Source organism: Diabrotica virgifera, chromosome 5 (genome assembly GCF_917563875.1).
Source record: "Diabrotica virgifera virgifera chromosome 5, PGI_DIABVI_V3a".
Lineage (NCBI taxonomy): Eukaryota > Metazoa > Arthropoda > Insecta > Coleoptera > Chrysomelidae > Diabrotica > Diabrotica virgifera.
In genome coordinates, this window is record NC_065447.1 from 59,599,478 (window position 1) to 59,618,604 (window position 19,127).

The 19,127-nt window shown below is 33.3% G+C and overlaps 1 protein-coding gene across 1 annotated transcript in view; it reads left to right on the top strand.

The window, feature by feature from the left end:
* The window catches only part of LOC114330984 (eukaryotic translation initiation factor 4 gamma 2), a 117,793-nt gene that overhangs the window by 43,609 nt on the left and 55,057 nt on the right, over positions 1-19,127 (top strand). Inside the window, exons 3-5 of the mRNA XM_028280443.2 lie at positions 1,053-1,304; positions 8,628-8,913; positions 15,786-16,091. Coding sequence (XP_028136244.1) covers positions 1,203-1,304; positions 8,628-8,913; positions 15,786-16,091 — 694 coding nt within the window. The 5' untranslated portion in view covers positions 1,053-1,202. The remainder of the gene's footprint in view (positions 1-1,052; positions 1,305-8,627; positions 8,914-15,785; positions 16,092-19,127) is intronic.

The following is a 19,127-nucleotide window of genomic DNA, read 5'->3' on the forward strand; positions in this document are numbered from 1 at the left end:
AAGATTGCTATGAAGGTATACATCTCTGTTAGTCCGTTATCTGGCAATCACCGCAGTACTGATTTTCTTTAATTTTTATGTGCTCATGTTTATAATTTCAAGTAAGACACTGGAATATTCGTATTTATTAAAACGAAAAATCAAGAACCGATAAAGAAACGTTAAAACTCAGAATAGAATAATTTTTTATTTGCATAAAATGTTGACATATTTGAGCAAATAACGTCAAGTAAAAGTAAAAAAAATTGTATAAACCTATATAAATCTGAAGTACATAGAACAATAATTATTATAATTAAAATTAGACACTACATGTTACAAAACAAAAAACTAATACTCCAGGTATTTCACCACGGTATATGGTTCTACAATGACCAGATTTAAATAGCTCTTTTTTAAATCTTCCAAATTGATTCTCTTGTTTTAATGCTGATGGTAACTTGTGAAATTTGATACAGACATATAGTTCTGTTAGAGTAAGCCTGTGTCTAGGAATTGTTAGGTTTATAGCTCTTGTGTGATGGGTATGATTGGGGATATAATGGTTGAATACTGAAGGGTTCTTAAAAAGAAACTATAAACATTCATAAATTAATGTAGATGGCTGGAAAAGTAAGTATATTTAGTAGTTTCAATTTCCCCCTGCATGAGTCCTTGATTTTCATCCCAAGAATAATCCGTACTACTTTTTTCTGAATGATAAGAAGCTTTGATGTTCCCACTGCAGTTCCCAAGAACATCATTCCATAACGTAGCCGAGAATAAAAGTTAGTATAATAAACAGTAAGAAGAGTATCCTGTGTAAGTATTCTTTAAGCACTCTTGTTGAGTAGCATGCAGAGTTCAGTTTTTTACATAACTGTAATAGGTGTACATCGCACTGCAGATATTGATCAATGTAGATATCCAGGAATTTTACAGTTTGATGTTTTTATGTGGTGTGATTGAATATTTACCACATTAGTGATCGGAATTTGAGACTGAATGGTTCTAAAGTAGATGAAGACTTACTTATTTTGTTATAGGTAATAATATATTGTTTTTTGTTCCAGGTCCGCGGCATTCTTAATAAACTCACCCCAGAGAAATTCAAGAAGCTGAGCGATGATTTATTGCGTATCGAACTACAGTCCAACGTTATCTTGAAGGGTGTCATTTTTCTCATATTCGAGAAGGCCCTCGACGAACCGAAATACTCGTCTATGTATGCGCAGTTGTGCAAGCGACTGTCAGAAGAGGCACCTAATTTCGAATCCCCCGATCAGCCCACTTCCTTTAGAGTTCTTTTACTTAATAAGTGCAAGGTAAGCATTAAAACCATTAACTAGAAATATCCTTAGATTAAGATTTTATTTCACAGTTTATAGAAGCAGTTTTCAATGGAGACATTAATTGGTCCTTCCGAGTTTGAATTTGTATCAGTCCGAGTTGTCTGAAGAAGCGGGGAAGCTGAAATAACAGTTATAACACTCTATTGACACCGATTCAAACGCGGAAGGTTTGACTAAGTGCTCCAACTCTATTAGACCTGGATCCCGCGTAAGAAAGAAAAGTTGATTAATAGCAAGCTAAAAATTGGTTAATAGCTTAACGGTGTCTAGTCGGACAAACTTTGATGCACGGGAACACTGGAACAGGGGAAGTTTTAACTGTGGAGCATGATAAACGTGTCGTCCTGACAAGTTTATGATTGTGAAAAATAGCAAGTTGTTTTTAAGTTTATTCGATAGCCAACGTTATGTAATATATGAGAAAATGTTTGTCCGACAAAAATGTTGGGCATTTTAACGAGTCCGACACGTAGAACATGTCACATCACAGGAATTATGTTGGTGATGAATAGCAGTCTGATTTTTGCATGAGAGTTTAATGAAAGGTTAAAAAAGCAATTGGAAGTTCTGTCCGACACAATTAATGGGACGTTTTCGTAGTCGGACATTCTAAACAGGCAAGATATAGACAAAAATGCTGGTGATAAATAGCTTTCCGACAAAGACGAAATTTAATTAAGTAAATTATTCCTTACCAAGAATGACTGTTGTCGGAAAAAAATAAGGGGTAGATTTTGTAGTCGGACAATTTAAAAAAATAATTTTTGAAATTTCAATAAGGGGTGATTATTTTATGTCAAAAGTACCTGCAATCAATTACAATCGATATCTTTAGATTTATCTCAACATCATTTAGATACCTCACTGTAATACATTTATAGTAGATCAGGCAAATTATATTATGGATTGAGTGGTCTAGCTATCTTTGTCTGCCACATGCGCGGGATCGCTTGGTTAAAAGAGATAGATAGACCACCTATCGACTTTTTGCACTGTATTCCCTGTCTACCCTTATGTCTATGAATACATTTCCATTTAAGAAAAACTGTCACTTTTGACAATAATTCATAATAAATTGCAATCGTAACTTCAAATTTAAACTAATCGATTTATTTTGGCAGCAAATTATTTCTAGCCATGTGACATATTAATTACATTATTATTTCATTTGTAGAAAGTTGAGAAAAATTACGTTATACAATTTTAGTAATAATTTATTTAGGTACCCTTTTTCAATCAAGCAAAGCATTATAGCACGAAGAATGATATTCAATAGAATTTTCACAATTATCTGGCAACTGAATATCATTGAATTGATGACCAAGTATTTTACTAACTTTGTAAAATGTTCGAAAATTACTCAAAAATGTTCCGTCGAATGGTTTCACTTTTGATTTGGCGACTTAAAATTTAAACTGTTGACACTCAAAAATAGACACAAAAACACTCCATAGTTAATATAAAATTTAATTTCCAACACACGTGGCAAACAGAAACTCAGAGACCATGTACTTTCAAATACTACTTTGTATAGCACAAAGTGTCACAGTGACAAATGCAGCCTTCTAATACATACTTCTAAGCATAATGTGTCATATTTACGTCTATTCTTATAAGCACTTAAGTTTTAGACTCTTCACATTTTTCAATGTCGTTTACAGGGTTAAGATTTGAGTATGGAAAAAAATGTATACAACGTTTTTTGTAGGAAATTTTCCGTACTTTCTGATGCGCCTAATTAGAAAACCCTAAGAGATTGCTTTCACATGTTCTTTGACATTTTTTATTGTCATTTTGAGAATATCTAGAACAAACTCCACCCAAAAAAATAATTGTTTTGCAATATATACATGCATTGATACTTACCTCACGGTTTTTGGAGTGTGCATGTATATATAATATATATGCACATGCAAATATGTGAATATAAATAATAATATACAACTAAAATAGCTTTATCAATATGTGACTAAGTCATTCTGAAAAAATGTTTTTTATTTATTTCCTTCGATTTGCCCAAACTTTTTGTCCGACATATAACTTTTTGCGTTACAAAATATAATTTGTACATAAACAAATCAAAATTAGCTTGCTATTTATCACCAACATTTTTGTCTATATCTTACATGTTTAGAATGTCCGACTAGGAAAATTTCCCATTAATTTTGTCCGACAGAACTTCCAATTGTTTTTTTAACCTTTCATTAAACTCTCATGCAAAAATCAGACTGCTATTCATCACCAACATAGTTCCTGTGATGTGACCTGTTCTACGTGTCGGACTCGTTAAAATGCCAAACCTTTTTGTCGGACAAACATTTTTTCATATATTATATAACGTTGGCTATTTAATAAACTTAAAAACAACTTGCTATTTTTCACCATCATAAACTTGTCAGGACGACACGTTTATCATGTTCCACCGTTAAAACTTCCCCTGTTCCAGTGTTCCCGTGCATCAATGTTTGTCCGACTAGACACCGATAAGCTATTAACAAATTTTCAGCTTGCTATTAATCAACTTTTTTTTCTTACGCGGGATCCAGGTCTATATATATATATATATATATATATATATATATATATATATATATATATATATATATAACTTCTAATTCATCAGAGCAATAGTAAGCATTTGCTAATTTTTAATCTGTTGTACATTACGATAGCCTAAGGGACAGAAAACGATTGTATGTAATCGCTTTCGTTCATAGTTGTTAAAGTAGATGCCACCACTGAAGTGGGAAATATTCTGGAGACATTAGTTGAACCTTCCTAGTTCGAATTTGTGTCTCCCGAGTTGTCTAGGCGGGGACGCTGAAATAACAGTTACAAAAGTCGATGTTTCAGTAAAAAGTATTTACAAAGGACAAAATGTACATTATCAAACACTATTCCTAGTAATAAAGTTGTAATTAGCAATAACGTTGCTTTTGCCGACTACTTTATTTTTTATTTTGTGTAAACAGAGTCACTTATACAGGGTGTCCAGAAACTCTACCGACAAACGAAGACAGGAGATTCCTCAAATAATTTTAAGACAATTTAACCCAATTCACCTAGTCCGAAAATGCTTCTTAAAGGAGCTAGAGCTATTTAAAGATGGCGTCTGGTAATTAGTTTTTCTTAAATATCTCCAGAACGCTTCTATTTAGAAATACGAAAATTGGTACCCTTATTTATCTTCCAAAGATAAATCGATTCCATCCATTGCAAATTTCTACTACCGGTCATAGGCGCCCGTTTTGGGTGGGGCAACAGTTAAATTATCGCATAACGTTTTTGTTTTTAATTTTTAAGAATTTTTGAGTCTGGATTATTAAAATATAAAATATTATAGTACTATAAGGTACTTTTACTTTAAGTCGATAGGATACACAGTTTTCTAAAAAAATCGACTTGAAAAATTTTCGTTTTTTGAATATAAAAAAAAAATAAAAAAAAAATATTTAGACAAACGATAACTAGCACGTTTATTCATATTCCAGAATGAATTGATTTCATTAATTGCGAATTTCTAGTACCGGTCATTTGCGTCCGTTTTGGGTAGGTCAACGGTTATTTTATTGCATAACTTTTTTGCGTTTAATTTTTAAGACTTTTTGACACTAGGTTATTAAATTATGAGGTATTCTAGTATTAAAAGTTACTCTTGCTTTAAGTTGGTAAATTACACCGTTTATTTTTTGAAAAATTTTTTCAATTTTTTTCAAATTCAGAAAACGAAAAAATTTTCAATTCGATTTTTCTAGAAAACGGTGTGTCCTACTGACTTAAAGTAAGAGTACCTTTTAGTATTATAATATCTCACAGTTTAATAATACAGAGTCAAAAACGCTTAAAATTTAAAGACAAAATAGTTATGCGATAAAATAACCGTTGCCCCACCCAAAACGGACGCCTATCACTGGTACTAAAAATTCACAATGGATGAAATCGATTTATCTCTGGAAGATAAATATGTGTACCCATTTTCGTTTTTCTAACTAGAAGTGTTCTGGAGGTATTTGAAAAAACTAATTACAAGACGCCATCTTCAAAGAGCTCTAGCTCCCTTAGGAAGCATTTTCGGACTAGGTGAATTTAGTTAAATTGTCATAAAATTATCTGAGGAATCTCCTGTCTTCGTTTGTCGGTAGAGTTTCTGGACACCCTATTAGAATATTTTTACCTTTGTTTTAGTAGCATATTAGTAGACCTGGTCTGAGATTTAATGTCTGGCTGGGGGGACAAATATGCAACACAAATAACTTGATGTGTTTGTTTTTGACTGATAAATACTACTAATTTGGCAAAAAAACACATCACATACAAATATCCAATTTGATATACTGTGTTGAGCTCCGTCTAAACGTTAAATATTACTCAACTTTCCTATTCATTTCAAAAATTTACGTCCAATCAAATCAACTCATTGAAATTTTTCATATAAACTGAAGATTTCCTTATTGCTTTGAAACCGGTTGTGATATACAAACGAAATTTGGTGGGTTTTAAGAGGTATTGCACATTTTTTGAGATGCAATTAAGAATTAAGTCCCATACAGGTAATGGTCTGAATTTTTTTAAGAAAAAAGTAGTATGCCACTTAGATGTTTCAAATAAAAAATTATTATTGCATTTCTTATTTAATTTATGACAAAAACTCTCTCCTGTCTATTTATCGTATGAGGCGCCGTTGTTATGCAAAAAAATAAAAGACGCGGTATAAGATTCAACTCTTCGCCTCATTGATTGTCATATTTGCGCAAATATTCCTCGTGTATTTATTGTTTCATAGTTGGCTGTAATTCAGTTCTTCTGTTTATCAACATTTTCGACATATTATGCGGAATAAACTAAGGACTTAAGGAGAAAACCCCAAATTTAACAATATAGAGGATTTAAATCCGGCGATCTAACAGGCCAATGTTTTGTACCTCATCTACCTATCCAGCGATTTGGGCATACTGTATCTAAGTGATTACTATTAAGTATGAGGCACCATCATGTATGACTATACGTGTTGTCTCAGCTGTAGATGAATTTCTTTAAAAAGAGTGGGCCTCTCTTCCTGTTGGAAATTAAGGTAAGATTGGCCTGTTAGTCATTGCAGGAGAAAATGGGGGGCAATTAAATGATTATTATTTACTCCAAGCCATATATTTATTAAAAACTGATGTTGAAAATGAGTTTCAAAAATTCCATGTGGATTTTTCTCAGCCTATAATTTATTGTTAAAATTTCGTATACAATGTCTCCCAAAAGTAGCCTTGTAAGCAGTGATGTGGGAGGGAGGGATGCGGCATACGGTGAAGTAGATGGGTTCGGTTTCACTCGCAAAAACGCTCCATCCAATATGGCGGAATAACTCTTTGGTAGTATATTCTGCTCTATATAAAATATATAATTATAAAATTATATTATATTATATAAATATATAAATATTTAATAATTTTAATAACTAATTAATAACATATTCCATATATAACATAAAAACCTGCCGTCACCATATTGGATGTAGCACAAAAGTGTCAAATCAAGTGGTCCCATTTAGTAAATACAAAATCATCCCTTATGTCATATCCCCTCTCTCCCATATCACTGCTTGTAAGTAAACAAAATGCCATTTTAGAAAACTATGAATTTAATCGATTTGATGAGGAATCTATTGGCAAAACGTAGCCACACAAAGAAGTCTCTGTGTAGTAGAGCTTGCACATGTTGGATATGAAATGAATACAATTGTTGTTCTTTAAGAATTTTAAATACAATTATACAATTCAATATGTTGGCAATTTTTCTAGTACTTGTTCAGGTGACTCTGTAATTAACTCGAGAACTGCTTCCTTTTGCATTTGCGGGCATACGTTTATACAGTGCGTCCATAAAGTAACGCATAAATTCATTATTTCATAAACCGGTGACTTAAAGGAAAAATCTCGAAACAGGTCAATTTTTATTTTTAAATTACGATTTTCTGGCATATATGTCATACTAGTGACGTCATCCATCTGGACGAAATGAAGTAATCGATAATTTTTTAAATAAGAATAGGGTGCGTGTGATAGCTCATTTGAAAGTGTATTCAATTCTCCTTTCACTAATATAACCATTAGCATAATTATTTATACAGGGCGTTAAAAAAATTTAATCAAATTAATTCAGACAAAAAGAAGAATGGATGTAATTTATTTAATTCAAAATACGTTTTACTGCTGTCAAAAAACAAAAAAAGGGTTTTTTGATAAATAAACATGCGTTTCGCTGTCAGAAAACAGGAAAAAAATGTTTATTTGAGAAATAAATATGTACTGCTTTTCGCTTAACGACGTTCTACACCTTCGTTGCGGGGTATGCCTCTCAGAGGAAAGGGGGGAAACTTATATGCAGGCAAAAGTTGGTAACAATGCATTTATAGCAGAATACTCAAATCATATGTTTCAGTATTGAATACTTTATAAAAATAAATTCTAATAAATTACGGAAATTACGGAATTAATTCTAATAAATAAATTAAAAATAAATGGTATGGTAAACAATCCTCATTTTTTAATATGTTATTCCTTACAAAAAACCTTTAATTTAAGCACAAATAATTAAAAATCGTAAATTTGGGTCAAAAGTTATTAACTTTTTAAGAATTCCCATAAGAGCCCATGTTAAAACTTAACTTTGACCCTTAATAGTAATTAAACGGCACGGTAAAACAATTTTTTAAAAATCAAGTCTTAGTTTTTTGAAGTAAACTATAACATACTAAAATTTCATGCAAATCCTTAATTCTTTGCTGAAGGTGTAGAACGTCGTTAAATTCAATGTTAAAGCTACCACCCACCTGCCTCTGGGTAGTTTGAGCATTGAACATTTCGTTTATGCGAAAATCAATGTTTATTTTTCAAGTAAAATTTTATGTTAATAGTAAAATTTATTTAGAATTAAACAAATTACATACTTTTATCTTTTTGTGTTAATAAATTTAATTAAAATTTTTTTTGACCTGTATAAATAATTATGTTAATGTTTATATTAGTGAATAGAGAATTAAATACTCCTTTAAATGAGCTATCACATGACCCCTATTCTCATTAAAAAAAATAATCGATTACGTCATCACGCCCAGATGGTTGACGTCACTAGTATAATATATATGCCAAAAAATCGTAATTTACAAATAAAAATCGACATGTTTCGGGATTCTTCTCTAAAGTCGCCGCTTTACGAAATAAATGAATTTATGCGTTACTTTATGGGCGCACTGTCTAACACCCTGCATATTACTTTCTTCTCACCATTTGTTATTTTTTGTTGCAGCTTGAATTCGAAAACAGAGCCGCTGCCCTCGAATACAATGGAGCTTCTTGCAACAACTTTGCCGGCTCCGAGGAGGAGGACGAGAGACGGCAAATCGCGAAACGCAAAATGCTCGGCAACATCAAATTCATCGGCGAATTGGGAAAACTGGAAATACTATCGGAAAACATTCTACACTTATGCATCAAGGAATTGTTGGTTAGACGTGGCGACGACTTCTGCGAGGACCTGGAATGCCTCTGTCAGATTTTACGGACCTGCGGCCGCATCTTGGACACCGACAAGGGTAAAAACCTTTTTCTTGTAGTATTGTATTGTACATAGTTCTTGTATTTCGATCTCTACCTTTTTCGGTCGGTTCATACCTCGTCATTTATGGCTCTATCTCTCATTATTCCTCTGATTCCTTCTCTCCATTCTAACGCTGGTCTTTCTTTGCTTCGTGAAAAATAGTTTAACGCCTGTTTTGACCATCATTCATCTTTCATTTGCATTACATGCCTGTATCATAAAAGTTGTTTGAATTCTATTGTCTCTACGATATTTTAAATCCTTCCTGTTTTTCTTATTTCTTAATTTGGGATATGATCAACTCTGGATATCCGACACACTCTTCTTAGATAGTCCATTTCTACTTCCAGCTTTTTTCTTTCATTGTCATTTGTCAACATTTAGATCCAAACATCAAAATTGGTTCTACAACTGACATACATTGTCATTTTTGTTGGTAAACTAATTTTAGGAGACCAAAGGAACGAGTTTAGTGTTAATACCAAATTGCGGCACCGGTGTACTGCAATCACTAGTTAACTTGGCGACAGAATACGCACAACGTCACAGAGACTGATGACCATCCCCTAAGCCACTCTGCAATTTTGGGTTTGTGCGTCTCGCCAAGTTAACTGGCGATGACAGTATCTTTTGCTGGCTATTTTCTATGTCCCGTTTCGATGTTCCTTTCTTCGCTGTCAGTGACCCTAGGTATTTAAATTCTTCGCATTTTTGTATATCTCTAATTGAGAGTTGTGGGTTTCTTTCTTCATCTTTTATTCCAAAATATTCCGTTTTGTTTATGTTGATTGTGAGTCAACAATTTTCGTATGCTTCGGTTAACTTTCAAATCATATAATCCATGTCTTCCTCATCGTTTGTCTTACTCACTTGATCGTGTGCGCAGAAAAGATTTGTTATGTACTTGTCTCCGAGTTCTATTATCATTCCTGTGCACTTTCTCATCCAGTTGTTTAATGCTTCCTCCTGAATAGAGTTGGGAACAAAGAACATCCTTTTCTTAGCACAGAATCTACTCTGATCTTCTCCTCATAATGGTTTTCCATTCGTTCTTTTATAGTTCTATTATCATTCCTGTGCACTTTCTCATCCAGTTGTTTAATGCTTCCTCCTGAATAGAGTTGGGAACAAAGAACATCCTTTTCTTAGCACAGAATCTACTCTGATCTTCTCCTCATAATGGTTTTCCATTCGTTCTTTTATCAATCAACCGTACAATTTCCCCAATGAGCTAATAACGCTTATACCTCCATAATTTTTACAGTTTTTTTTTGTACCCTTTTTTGTGGATAGAACTTATACACGCCAAACTTAAATCTTTATTTTTTTATTTATTTAGAAAATACAGCCGCATCCACCTTAATGGTGATTAGCGGCGGCTACAGTATACAAAGTTAAATTTTATAAAATATTCCTATGAATTTTAGAAATTTTACAATATTGTCAAATGGTTAACAGTAACTTGTACATTACATATTTCACATACAGGTGGATATAGTGTGTCCAATTCTCAATCGAGTTATCACCAACTGTTCTCTTCTATTACCAGTTGAGGGTTCCCAGGCTGTAATGTCATTTTTAATTAGTTTCAGTGACGTTTGAGACGATTGCCATTCGTTTTTTCGCTTGCACAAAACACGATTCTGAATCTAAGCTTTTATATCACTCGCGGTATTTCGACACTCATCTTTTTCTATATCATCAGATACGGCAATTCACTCGCGCACTGGTCAGCTTTTTCGTTGCCTGCAATTCCAATGATGGTATCCATATAAATATTATGTGGAAATATAAGTTTACTGGTTACCCTGAAATGACTCGCCCTCGGATTCAGAGACCTCGTTACCCAAGTGCCATAGAAAACGTTTGGATCTGTCTTTCAAATGTGTATAAATTTCAGTTAACTTATCGTGTAATCGTATTAGGTCGGAAGTCAAATCTTGAATAATTATATCAATAGGATTTTGCTCGCCACTAATATTGCTTATAAGAAGATTCAGTTGGTCAAAGTTGAGGACAAATGCGGGTGAATGATTTTCGATAAAATTTTTGGCAGGTTCAAGGTTATATGATTTTGATGATTTCGTTGCTACATGCTCCTCGTTGCTTTTAATCTTCTTGGCTTTAGGTTTAGATGAAGGTACAGGAAAGGGTTTTTTTGTATGGCTTGTTTCTGGAGAAGTGAGAGCCTCATTGATACTACGTTTCTACTGAAGGTAGACATTAATGGCTATGGAGCTGTCCATGTTGCTAACTTCTTGATTTTCTTCTATATTAGGATTATTCAGATTATTTACTGAGCTTTCTTCGATAGGAATTTGTTCGTTAGATAGGAATGTAGCTGTAGGTTGAGGCATAGTTTCGGGTGAGGAAGAAGAGATAGGTTGACTGTTATTTGAACTTGCTATTGATTCCATTTTATCGGGACAATTTGTGGCGATGTGTCCAGACTTTTTGCAGGTATAACAGGCCATAGTTTCTTGAGATAAGAAAATTCGATGTGTTGTATTATCGAAGTCTAAAGTAAATGAGTCGGGTAAGGAGATATTGTGAGGACTAACGTATATTTGTCTTCTGAAGCTCAAAATATGATTGTATTCAGGAAGATTGGAACTAATTTTTAGAAAAGTGACTGGGGAAAGAAGATTAAGTCCTATTTTTTGTAAATAATCAATTAACAAACTTTGTGGTATAGTGAGACATACGTTTAATAAAACGATACGTTCGGCTGGAGAAATCAGACTTCTAGCTTGTACAGTATTATTCTCGATTTTTATTTGCATAAGTGCTTTTGCATAAATTCGTCCACCAGTTGTTGCTTGAAAGGTACATACATATCCGATTGTTCGATAATCGAGACGAAAATATATTTTTTGGTTGAATTAGATTGCCCAACGGAATTAAGTAATCTTGCAGCTTCGTATTTTCTAAGGCGCTGAAGACAATCGCTTGAAACTTGGACGGGAAAGGTGTAGAAGTGGCTGATGAATAGGTTTTATTGGTATTTGTCTGCAGTTATTGTACATGTTGCGAGTCAGGGAGACTCCGAATGTTAGGTTCCATTTTTAATTTTAATACGAGACATGAAATGTGTTCAAAACTAATACGGACCTGACCAGTAATTAAGCAGGTAATTAAACCATTAACAAAACTGGAATAAATTGTACCTTATATCGTACTTTATTGATGTTATTAAATAAGAATTAGCCAAAACTGGTTTATTACGTTATATTAAACAAAAATAATACGATCAATTCACTTACTGGTATCTACTAAAATTGTCACTTAACTATTTATAAATGAACTATTTTCTACACAAAATTTGCAATTTTGTTGAGGCCAGAAATAAACACGCCATTCGGTAGGTCGTTCAAGGCCGGACTTCCCAAACTCAAATCTTCCGGGATATTTTCTTGTTTGATTAGGCATTTATTAAAGATATCCGCCAGCAATTATATTGTTGGCCAAGTTTTATTAATTCAATGGGAATGTTTCCAGGCCCTGTGGCTTTCCTGTTTTTCATTTCCTTTAAGATTTGTTTTTTCTCATCCACACTGATTGTCGGTACTTCGTCTTTGTCTACTGGATCTGTTCCAAAGTATATGTAATTTATTTCGCAATCTTCTCGTAATGCCTATCTGCTTCGGATGTTGCATCACAGCAATCTGTACTTTGCACACTTGCTCTGAAAAGATTTTTCGTTTTGTTCTGAATCCTTCGCCTCGTTTTCCTTCTACTTTTCTCTGTAAAATTAGTTGTTGAAGTCCATATCTCTTGCTGTTCCTCATGGTGTGAGCGAGGTATTCGATTTTTGCTGTTTTTATTGTGGCTAACAGCTCTTTTTCTTTTTATATTCTTAATAAAACACTCTGATTAGTAATGTGGTCGGTATAAGATATCTTCAGGATTCAACAATAAAGTCACATTTTGAAAGCCTCAATTTTCTTGCAGGTGGTGCCTGTGAGAGTCCATGACTCAAGTCGGTACAACAGTATAGGAAAGATATAACATCGTAGTAACCTGATTTTTATGGGTATTGATAAATCATGACATTTGAGTAGCTTCGCGATTTTTTTTTAATTCAGATCTTGTTTTCTCTATCCTACATTTGATTTCTAGGAAATGGTCCCAATTTTCATTGACATTCGTACCGAGGTAGGTTTATGTTTTTACTATTTCTATTTGTTGTGGTCTGTGGACTGATTCATCCAAATTGCTGTTCCTTCTTAGAGATCATCATACATTTTGTTTTCTGAATGATTAGTGAAAGTTCATATTTCTGACTTCTGTGATTATTCATTATCACCTAGAAGGCTTCATAACTGTCAGCGAATACCACTGTGTCGTCTCTGTCTCTTATCTTGTTGATACATTCTCTGTTAATTGGGATTCTGGCTTCAACATCATCTACTGCTTCTTGAAAGATTTCATCAGAGTATGTTGAATAGCAGTGGTGATAGTATACATCCCAGTCGGACCGCACGTTTGATTTTGATATCATCGGATTCTCCTGCCTTTGTCTGTATAGACAATGCTTGATTCCAGTAAATGTTGCTATAATTCTTAGATCACAAGTGTTTATTCCAGGGTTGTTTTTTGTTTTAAACATGTTTTTGTTTAAAAATGTTTTTAAATTACATGTTTTAAACAAATAAAACCTAGAAAAAAACATTGTTTAAATCATATTTCTTAAAATGAGAAGGATCCATTTGAGGAATTAGGCAGTACAGATACATATAATAACTTATGGCTGTTCAGCCCATGTATTGAACTTACTTGCCCATGATATAGAAGTGCCAGGAATAAAGAGTAGTATAAAAAAATTGCAAATATTTCAGAAATGTACATTTTGCTAGCGCAAAAGAGAGAAGCTGGTGATTCTGCTCTTGTATTGCATCAGGATGTTCGTTGGCATACTTTATCGGAATGCTTAGAAAGTTAGTTAAACAACTGGCCAATATTATTTCATGTTTACTCAAACAATAGAATAAGTATTAAAGATGTAATAAAGCTTGTAAATGGTACAAATTTAAAGGCAAATGCCTAAGGCTAGGTATTTATAAAAATTAAAGTATATTGCAGGGACAAAGTCCAAACAAATACTTGCACTAAAGGAGAGGCTATAGATATATGGCTAGAACTTCTGGAAGCATTCGAGACTGAACATGCAAATGGCGAATTTTTGGTAAATGACACGAATAAAGTCAAGAAGCTTATGGAAATGGCTTTGATCCCGGCTGATTTATTGGCAAAGTTCATCGCTTTAGTGGAAATAAATTTAGTACAGAGCAAATAAAAACTGTCACGGAATATGTAGAGACTTATTATCCAGAAGCATTGGCAATTTGTATTAATTACCAGGCAAAGTATGTACCCTTTAAACCATATATTTATGTTTTCTAAACATATAATGTAATACCATTAGCGTGGTGGCGTTCTATGGTCATCATCCAACATAAAAAACTCTTCTCATCATACACTTTAGGCAATTCCAAACTATGTAATCGGCTAGGCAATGTCAAAGCTGCTAAGTTGGTTTCAATTTTTAAAGAGCTTAATTCTATAAGTGATCACGTGGCTTAGATTACAAGATTATTATGAGACTGAAACAGTTTGAGAAATTTATTAACTCTTGTATGCAAAGTGTTTTTAAGTTTTCCAATTTTTGGTGTGTTCCGATTATTAATAAATAAATAATATATTTGTTAAAAAGTCTGTATAATAATATGTATGAGATTTTTTTTCATATATAATATGTATTATATTCACAAAGAAAATGAAAAAAAAAACGCTTGTTTAATTTAAGTGTTTTAAACATAAACAAATGTTTAAAACAGTTGTTTAAAACGAAATGTTTAAAACAAAACAACCCTGGTTCCAATATTGGTTGATACCACTAGTAGGGGAGCAAAGTATGCTAAATGTGCAGTCACTCGGGCGTTATGGGGACCTATTGGGTTGTGAAGAGTAGGTCCTAAAACCAAAATAAGTTAAGTAAAGTTTTCCATTTTAGTGGGCGCTTGCCATTTTTTAATTTAATTTTCCATTTCCAACAACCGTTTTTCCGATTATAACGCCATTTATCCATAATTCAAAAAAAGGTTTCGAATATAGGTTACTTATTTTTTACATAAGGAATCTAAATCTGCAATAAAAAATGGGGGCTCCTATTTAAGATTTTAAAGTAACCCCCCACTCCACCTCCGTGGGGGGTCGTGTTTATGCCATTCGATAGATTTTTTAAAAATATCGAATAAGTGTATTTTACAGTTTTTCGATTTGATGCTCATTTCGCGAAATATCGCGGGATTCGTATTTAAAATATTAAATTTACCCCCACCCCTCTCCATGGGAAGTCATGTTTGGTATCATTCGATAGATTTTTAAAAAATATTGAGCACATATTTTTTAGTTTTTCGATCTGTCATTCATTTCGCAAAATATTCGCTTTTTTCTTGTGAAACTTTGGGACTCACCCATTTCCTTACGCCCGGCTCAAATCGTCAGATTTTTATATACACTCTTTTGCATGTACTTAACGAACTCACCTGTGTTAAGAGCCAATATATGGTAGAGGTACATCTTCAGGGTACCATGTTTCTCCCCATATGATAATCTGACGCGCTCGAGTAACTGCAAAAATCACTGCTTGGGCTACAACTCCCATCAGCTTGTCATGCTTTATAGTAATCAATGCAGTATACACAAATATCACAAGATACGTCTCTACATTGTTGAAACAGCACTTGTATACTGAAGAGAGCGTCTCTCGTACACACTGTATTCTGAAAACCAAACTGCGTACTGCTGTTTTTTCTTCACATAGTCTATTATCCTTTGATGTATAATTTTTAGAAACAATTTTAGGTAAAAACCTCATGAACCAATACTTCGGAAGAATGAGAATGTTTGCAGAAAACCAAGATTTACAACCAAGAATCAGATTCATGTTGAGAGACGTGATTGATTTAAGAGAAAATGGATGGGTGCCGCGAAAGGCAATCGTCGTTGAAGGTCCGATGCCCATCAACCAGATCAAACCCGTGGACGACGATCGTCCTGTAGCTTTCAGAAGAGACCGAAACCACGACCGAGACAATGACAGATCTAATATTTCGGACTTGTTCCGTCATCCTATGAAGACCAGAAGTGGTCTTGATGATATGCTTATGGGTGAGTACAAATATTCTGCTTTATTGAGTGTCGATTTTGATAGAATTCTCAGTGTTTACAAGTACAGGCTATCATTTTATCAAATATGTATATTATTTTTCTTAATGTTATATTATGACAGGCCAACAAGTTACGTTTGGAACTAAGAACGATCTGATGTAATCAGAAAATGGTTGTACATTAGGGTGCATCGAAAAAGGCGAAAGAAAATTTTTTTTTTGCGATGGAAAAATAATACCTCACAAAAGTTGCCCAAGCTTCTGCCCCCCCCCCCAAGACAGTTAAAAATTTTGAAAAAATGTTAACAGACGAAAAAATTTTTTTTGCGATGGAAAAGTAATACCTCACAAAAGTTGCCCAATCAACTGTTACGTATTTTGGTAAAATTTTTTCGAAATTGGAAAATATCTTCTGCCCCCCCAAGACAGTTAAAAAAACACACTATTTAGTACTTTAGTAAAATTGCATTGAAATAAAAAAATATTTTCTGCCCCCCACGGCAACTAAAAATTAGAAAAAATACATTAATATGCGAATTTCTTTTGTGAGGGAAATGTAATACCTTATAGAACTTGAATAAATAAATTCGGTTTAAATTGGAAAATATTTTCTGGTTTCACAAGGCAATTAAAAATTTTACTTAAGAAAAGTATACTAAAACATTCTTTTTATAACAAAATAGCATAACTTATCCGTCTCCCTGACGTCACCCAAGTTTTTTAATACTAAAATAAATATAAAGCAAATTACAAAATTAGGTAATATAAATATTACAAAAAGATATGGTAAAAGCATTCTATTCGAAGATGTTTTCCGATTTAGCATTTAAGTGAGGCATATGTAGTTTTTCTGGAATCAATTCGAATTTTTATAAATCCATCCCTCGAATACGCTCCACAAACTGATAGAGAAGCTTGTGTCACAAGCTTGACACATCGTTCTATTGTTTGTGGCAGTGATATTTCTCAATCTCAATGTTAAAAGGGTCTAAGTTAGGATTCTTAATAAAATCTCGCAGATTGTCACTCGACAATCTAGAGAATATGAATATAGGTGGTTCTGTAAGGTGATATTCTTGTTAGTTAATTAACTCAAAGTAGTCGTTTGAATCAAAATTTTTATAGGAGAAAGTTTGAAGACCCTCACGTTTTTTGATTTGGTCACTGGCAAACTTCTTTTGTTGTCCAAGGGGTAGATCATTTGAATGTCGCAGACATACAAACCACTGAAGCGGTTTTTAAAGATGTTCTCCTAACAGCCGTATTACATCACCCTTAACGCCAGTATTTACGACTGTTTCGTCACATGCAATAGCTGGATTTGATACTTTCTGATATACCAGACAGCGGATACCCATATCCGAAATATTTGCACCCTGGCTCATGCACAAATGTTATGTGTTCTTCCACGATCGATTGACCATAAAACTTGGTTCTGTTTTTTACTTGAGCTATAGTTTTGTCTTTGCGTCGGTAACTTTATTCTTTTACCGTTGTTCTCTCTGATTATATTTGTTTTTGTTTTCCCTATCAATCGAGCTTATCACCATTTTTCTGGGACCTCTATGATTTAATAGAAATTCGCGCTCATCCAGAGGCACTTTTTGAGATTTGCTACAAAGACAATTAATCAGAGTGTCACATTTGCATGCTGCAAGATCGAAACGTGTAGTTTTACTTTTGTTCTTATAGCATTGAATTTTATTTTTGTAAAATTCACTGTTTTGCTTGTTCTTAAATGGTTTCATAAGTTTCATATTTATATTTGTCATGATAGGCTTTTAAAAGCTGAATAATTCTTATATGTTAAATTATTGGAATTAACGCCTTTTTCCATATTTCCTCCAATTTAATTGCAACGTGTTCGGCATTACCAGAAAATTCTAGCTCTTTCTTGCTGAGTTTTTTATCCTCTTGCAACCACAAAACTTCATCGCTTGTTTGTATTTCGGTAAAAATTTTCAGGTATATTTGGTGGTTGCCCAAAAATGGGGCGGTCCATAGCACATCTTGATTTTATTCCCCATGATCCTGGTTTATCTATTTTAAAAATCTTTAATTTACAAACAACAATAATAACAAAGTAACGCACCGCACCACACATAAGCGAAAATTACACGCACGAACTCACCACAAGCGGGACATTTCAAAGGGGCCGGGGAGACTGGAAAAACAAATAAAACTTTAAATATCGTTTAAATTTGTAATTGACAACATTTTTAGTTTTCTTTAATTGATCTTAGATCGACTTAGCTCCTATTTTATTCCAAATAATATAAATTGAAATTTCCATAAAAATCAGATATTTAACAAAATTCAAGGTCGTTGGTGGGCAGAAAATTCGCTCAGAAAAAAAAATATAAAAATACTAATATGCTGAAAAATAACACTAGCAACTCTTTCACGCTATTAGATATAACATTTCCAACTTTTATTTTTTCGATGCACCCTATTGTACATTCTGTGTAAAGAAGTTATTTATCTCATATAAGAAAACAGTTTGGCGATACTGCAAACTAAGAATGCCCCATTCAAACATTTTAAAATCGAAGGAAAATATTAATGGGTACAGCTTCATTGTAAATTGTTCTCAGTTTGACCTACCCAATAAAATGACATTAAAAACCATCAAATTGGAAAATATTGTTCATTATTTGAAATTAATTTCGGAAACAAACTCTTTATTCACCATAAATTTCAAAGCAGATGTGGTTTTCAGATCAATTTGCTCTGCTTTGCAGCTAATGCCAATATACAACATAGCGTTAATAATAATTATACATACAGTAAAAAAAATTGTCTGCAACCGTGGGGAGAAAAGATGACAGACGTTCGTTTATGGGGTGCAAGTGATCTTGAGGGTTTTTGTTAACTCTGTTTACCTGTACATAGGTCATGATTACTTTACAGGGGCCTGTAAGCTTAATCCTCTTTAACCCAGGCTAAGAAATCCTCAACCCATGATAATTTCCTTTTAGCATTGTATTGTTTTAGGGTCCCATTAAGCAAAAATCACATTTAAAATTTTTTTCGCCTC